Genomic DNA, 2,857 nt, shown 5'->3' on the forward strand with positions numbered 1-2,857 from the left:
AATGTACTTGACGGTGGCTTACAAGAAGTATTGCAGGTTGAACTTTGAAGCCTCCTTCATCTTCCCCTTCCTCTCTTAATGTTTTGCTACTTTTTTTTCCTATTCATCTCTTAAGTTGCATTAATCCTATTGACTTTGGAATTGATGATGAAGGTGAAGTATACTGTGAGTATACTATTTCTAATTTTTTTAACAGTATTTATGATTAACTATTCCAAAATTCATGGATTTGCAATATGTAGTTCAACTTGGGAACCTTGCATTTGATTTCATCTCATATTGATACTACCACTGGTTTGCTTTTGCAGGAAATTTTTTTCTATGAAGTTCCTCGTGGTGTGATGCAAGCATACAGAGAAGCCATGGAAAATTTTGATTCAAATGTAAACATAGCACAAGTAATTCCTTTTTGTTTCCTTAAACTAAATATTTAAAATTTGGAAATGTAAATTTCCATAAAAGATATTTACTATTTCATTATTACAATAGTTTTGGCCTTTTGGGGCAACATGCTGGCATGCTGCTAAGAAGCCTAAAGTATACACAAGAAATACTTTAAGTGATCTATTGACTTTTGGAGCTTGCAAACTTTGAGCTAGTGGCCTTTGACAGTGTAACTTACTATTTTTCCATGTAAGTTTCCTAATCCAACTCTCCATTTAAGAAAGTTATTTTTTACATCCCTTGATGCAATTGTAAATATAAATAAGACATTATAACCATAATCAAGTGAATACAGGTAAATATGATTATAGGTGAAAAGGTATTTTCCATAGTTAAATCCTCATTTGGTATAGCTTCTCATTTCTCACTACTAAACGAGTATTGAATTTGTTATTTTTATTCTGAGAATTCATGTATTCCTATTTGCTCTGTGTCCTATCTTTAAATCAGTAAGTTCTAACTTGATTTATTCTCACATACTTCGTCTCTTCTTCTGATGTAATTTTTTTGCTTTTCCTAGGAAGACACTCAAGTGTCTCTTTGATAATTTTTAGGTTCATCATTAGCTTGAGAATAACCATGTAAAGCTCATTTTCAATTATAAAATGCTTTCAAGGAGTTTTTAATGAAAGCTACTTCTCAATTAAGGATTCCTTCTTTCACCAATCAAATTGGCTCAAATTAATCATTTATTTTCCCACGGAATTGAGATGGTGCACCTGGTTCCTTCTTTCACCAATCAAATTGGCTCAAAATAACAATTAATAATGACCTGGTTTCATGAGGAGAAATGGCAAATTGAGCTGGAATTGAGGCTTTTGGAAGCTCTAGAAATGTATCCTCCTTCTCAATTACAAGGTGAGTACGTTGATCCTACACTTTGTGGCTGTAAAGCTTAAAATTTTCACATTTTGAAGGTTGTCTACTGCTTTTCTGTGTGGCAATCTTTGTTGACGCTCAATCAAGAAAATTAAAACGATTTGAACTACTTGCTCTAGTTTGGAAATTGTTGCTGTGATCCTGGATTGAAGAAAGGTGATTAATTGGTGTCTTGTCAGGAGAAAATTACTAGTTAAACTACCATAATCCCTGATTTTCTGCATGTAAACTAATTTAATTGTTTTTCCTTTTCAATGCTGAACCTAATTTGAAAGGCAAACTATCTTTACTGCACTACGTGGTCGTAGTGTAGCTCGTGATGATTCAAGTTCAGCATGACAAACTTAAAACTGATCACTCTTACTTATGAATTTATGATATCTAAAGTTCCTTCATCCAAACGAATATTGTTACTCAGTGTTCAAATAGTTAATTGATCGCTACCAATCTAATTGTCTGTTATATGATGGATATAGAATTTTGACATATATAATTATTAATATTGAATGGACCATTAACTGTAGGATTTCACCATCATTTTGTTCTTTATGGGCTGATGGAATTTCTGATGAAGAGGTTTGATTAATTTGTTTATACCGGTATTGATAATTTTGTGCAAGATTTTCAGACTGAATAAAAAGATCTTGAAACATAAAATTTGTTCATTCTTTGCAGCTTTGATAGACAGCTCACATCGGAGGAAATATTGCAGTTGTTGGATCGCTTTTATAATTTAGAAGCAATGGTGAGAAGAATCCCTTTTAGTATCTCCATCTCTCTCTATTTCAGTAGTATTGTTATTTAAAAAAGAAAGGTTTTGTTGGCAGTTGAAATTTATTATTTCTCAATTTCACAATGTGCAGTAGCATGCAATGTAGATGTTAAAAGCAGGCAATATTTTGTGGCATTTATTGTATTATTATCAATGTTATATTTATCCCAACATCAGCATTTTGTTGTTATTAAAAAAATTAACTATTTCCATGAGGCAGATGACTACTAACATATATAGATATATGACGGTATGACGATATTTTACCGATACCATACCGACATTTCAATATACCGAAATTTTGGTATACCGAAATGTCGGTATGGTACCGATATCATTTTTTAGAATACCGAATGTTTCGGTACGGTATACGGTACTCAGTTTTTAGTATGGTATACCGTACCGACCCAGGCCTAGCATCCACCACCGCCTAGACAAAGCCTTTTAAGGAAAGCTAATATTTAATTTCTTTATATAACTCTAGGTTTAACCAAAAAGAACAATCGAATCACAAATTAAAAAAAAAACAAAAGAAACACAAATTTGAAACAAATCCGAAAACTCTAGAATCATATGCCTCTTGTGTTTGGTATTTCCAAAAATAACTATACAAAGAAAACTAGTATGATGCGGAAAATAATTATTAGTTATACCTTTCTTTGTAAGCAAATAACTTCTTGATCTTATACCGTATTCCTCTTCTAATCTCGGACGTTGTGTGGGCAACGATCTTCCGAGACGAGAACCACCATGCTCCTTCTT

At 32.5% G+C, this 2,857-nt stretch overlaps 1 protein-coding gene across 1 annotated transcript; it reads left to right on the forward strand.

Annotated features, from left to right (window-relative positions):
- The first annotated feature begins 993 nt into the window (after nucleotides 1-993).
- On the forward strand, nucleotides 994-2,128 carry LOC122013549. The gene is made up of 3 exons (XM_042569813.1): nucleotides 994-1,302; nucleotides 1,848-1,899; nucleotides 1,999-2,128. The coding sequence occupies exons 1-3, from the start codon at nucleotides 1,212-1,214 to the stop codon at nucleotides 2,126-2,128; spliced, it is 273 nt and encodes a 90-aa protein (XP_042425747.1). The 5' UTR covers nucleotides 994-1,211.
- The last annotated feature ends 729 nt before the right edge of the window (nucleotides 2,129-2,857 follow it).

The sequence above is a fragment of the Zingiber officinale genome, chromosome 8B (assembly GCF_018446385.1).
Source record: "Zingiber officinale cultivar Zhangliang chromosome 8B, Zo_v1.1, whole genome shotgun sequence".
Taxonomy (NCBI): domain Eukaryota; kingdom Viridiplantae; phylum Streptophyta; class Magnoliopsida; order Zingiberales; family Zingiberaceae; genus Zingiber; species Zingiber officinale.

Excerpts from the sequence above, each read along its gene's own strand:
- LOC122013549 (XM_042569813.1), top strand. The coding sequence starts at position 1,212 with ATGACCTGGTTTCATGAGGAGAAATGGCAAATTGAGCTGGAATTGAGG. Across the intron at positions 1,303-1,847 it reads TCCTCCTTCTCAATTACAAG|GATTTCACCATCATTTTGTT; the intron begins GTGAGTACGTTG and ends CATTAACTGTAG. Across the intron at positions 1,900-1,998 it reads ATGGAATTTCTGATGAAGAG|CTTTGATAGACAGCTCACAT; the intron begins GTTTGATTAATT and ends CATTCTTTGCAG.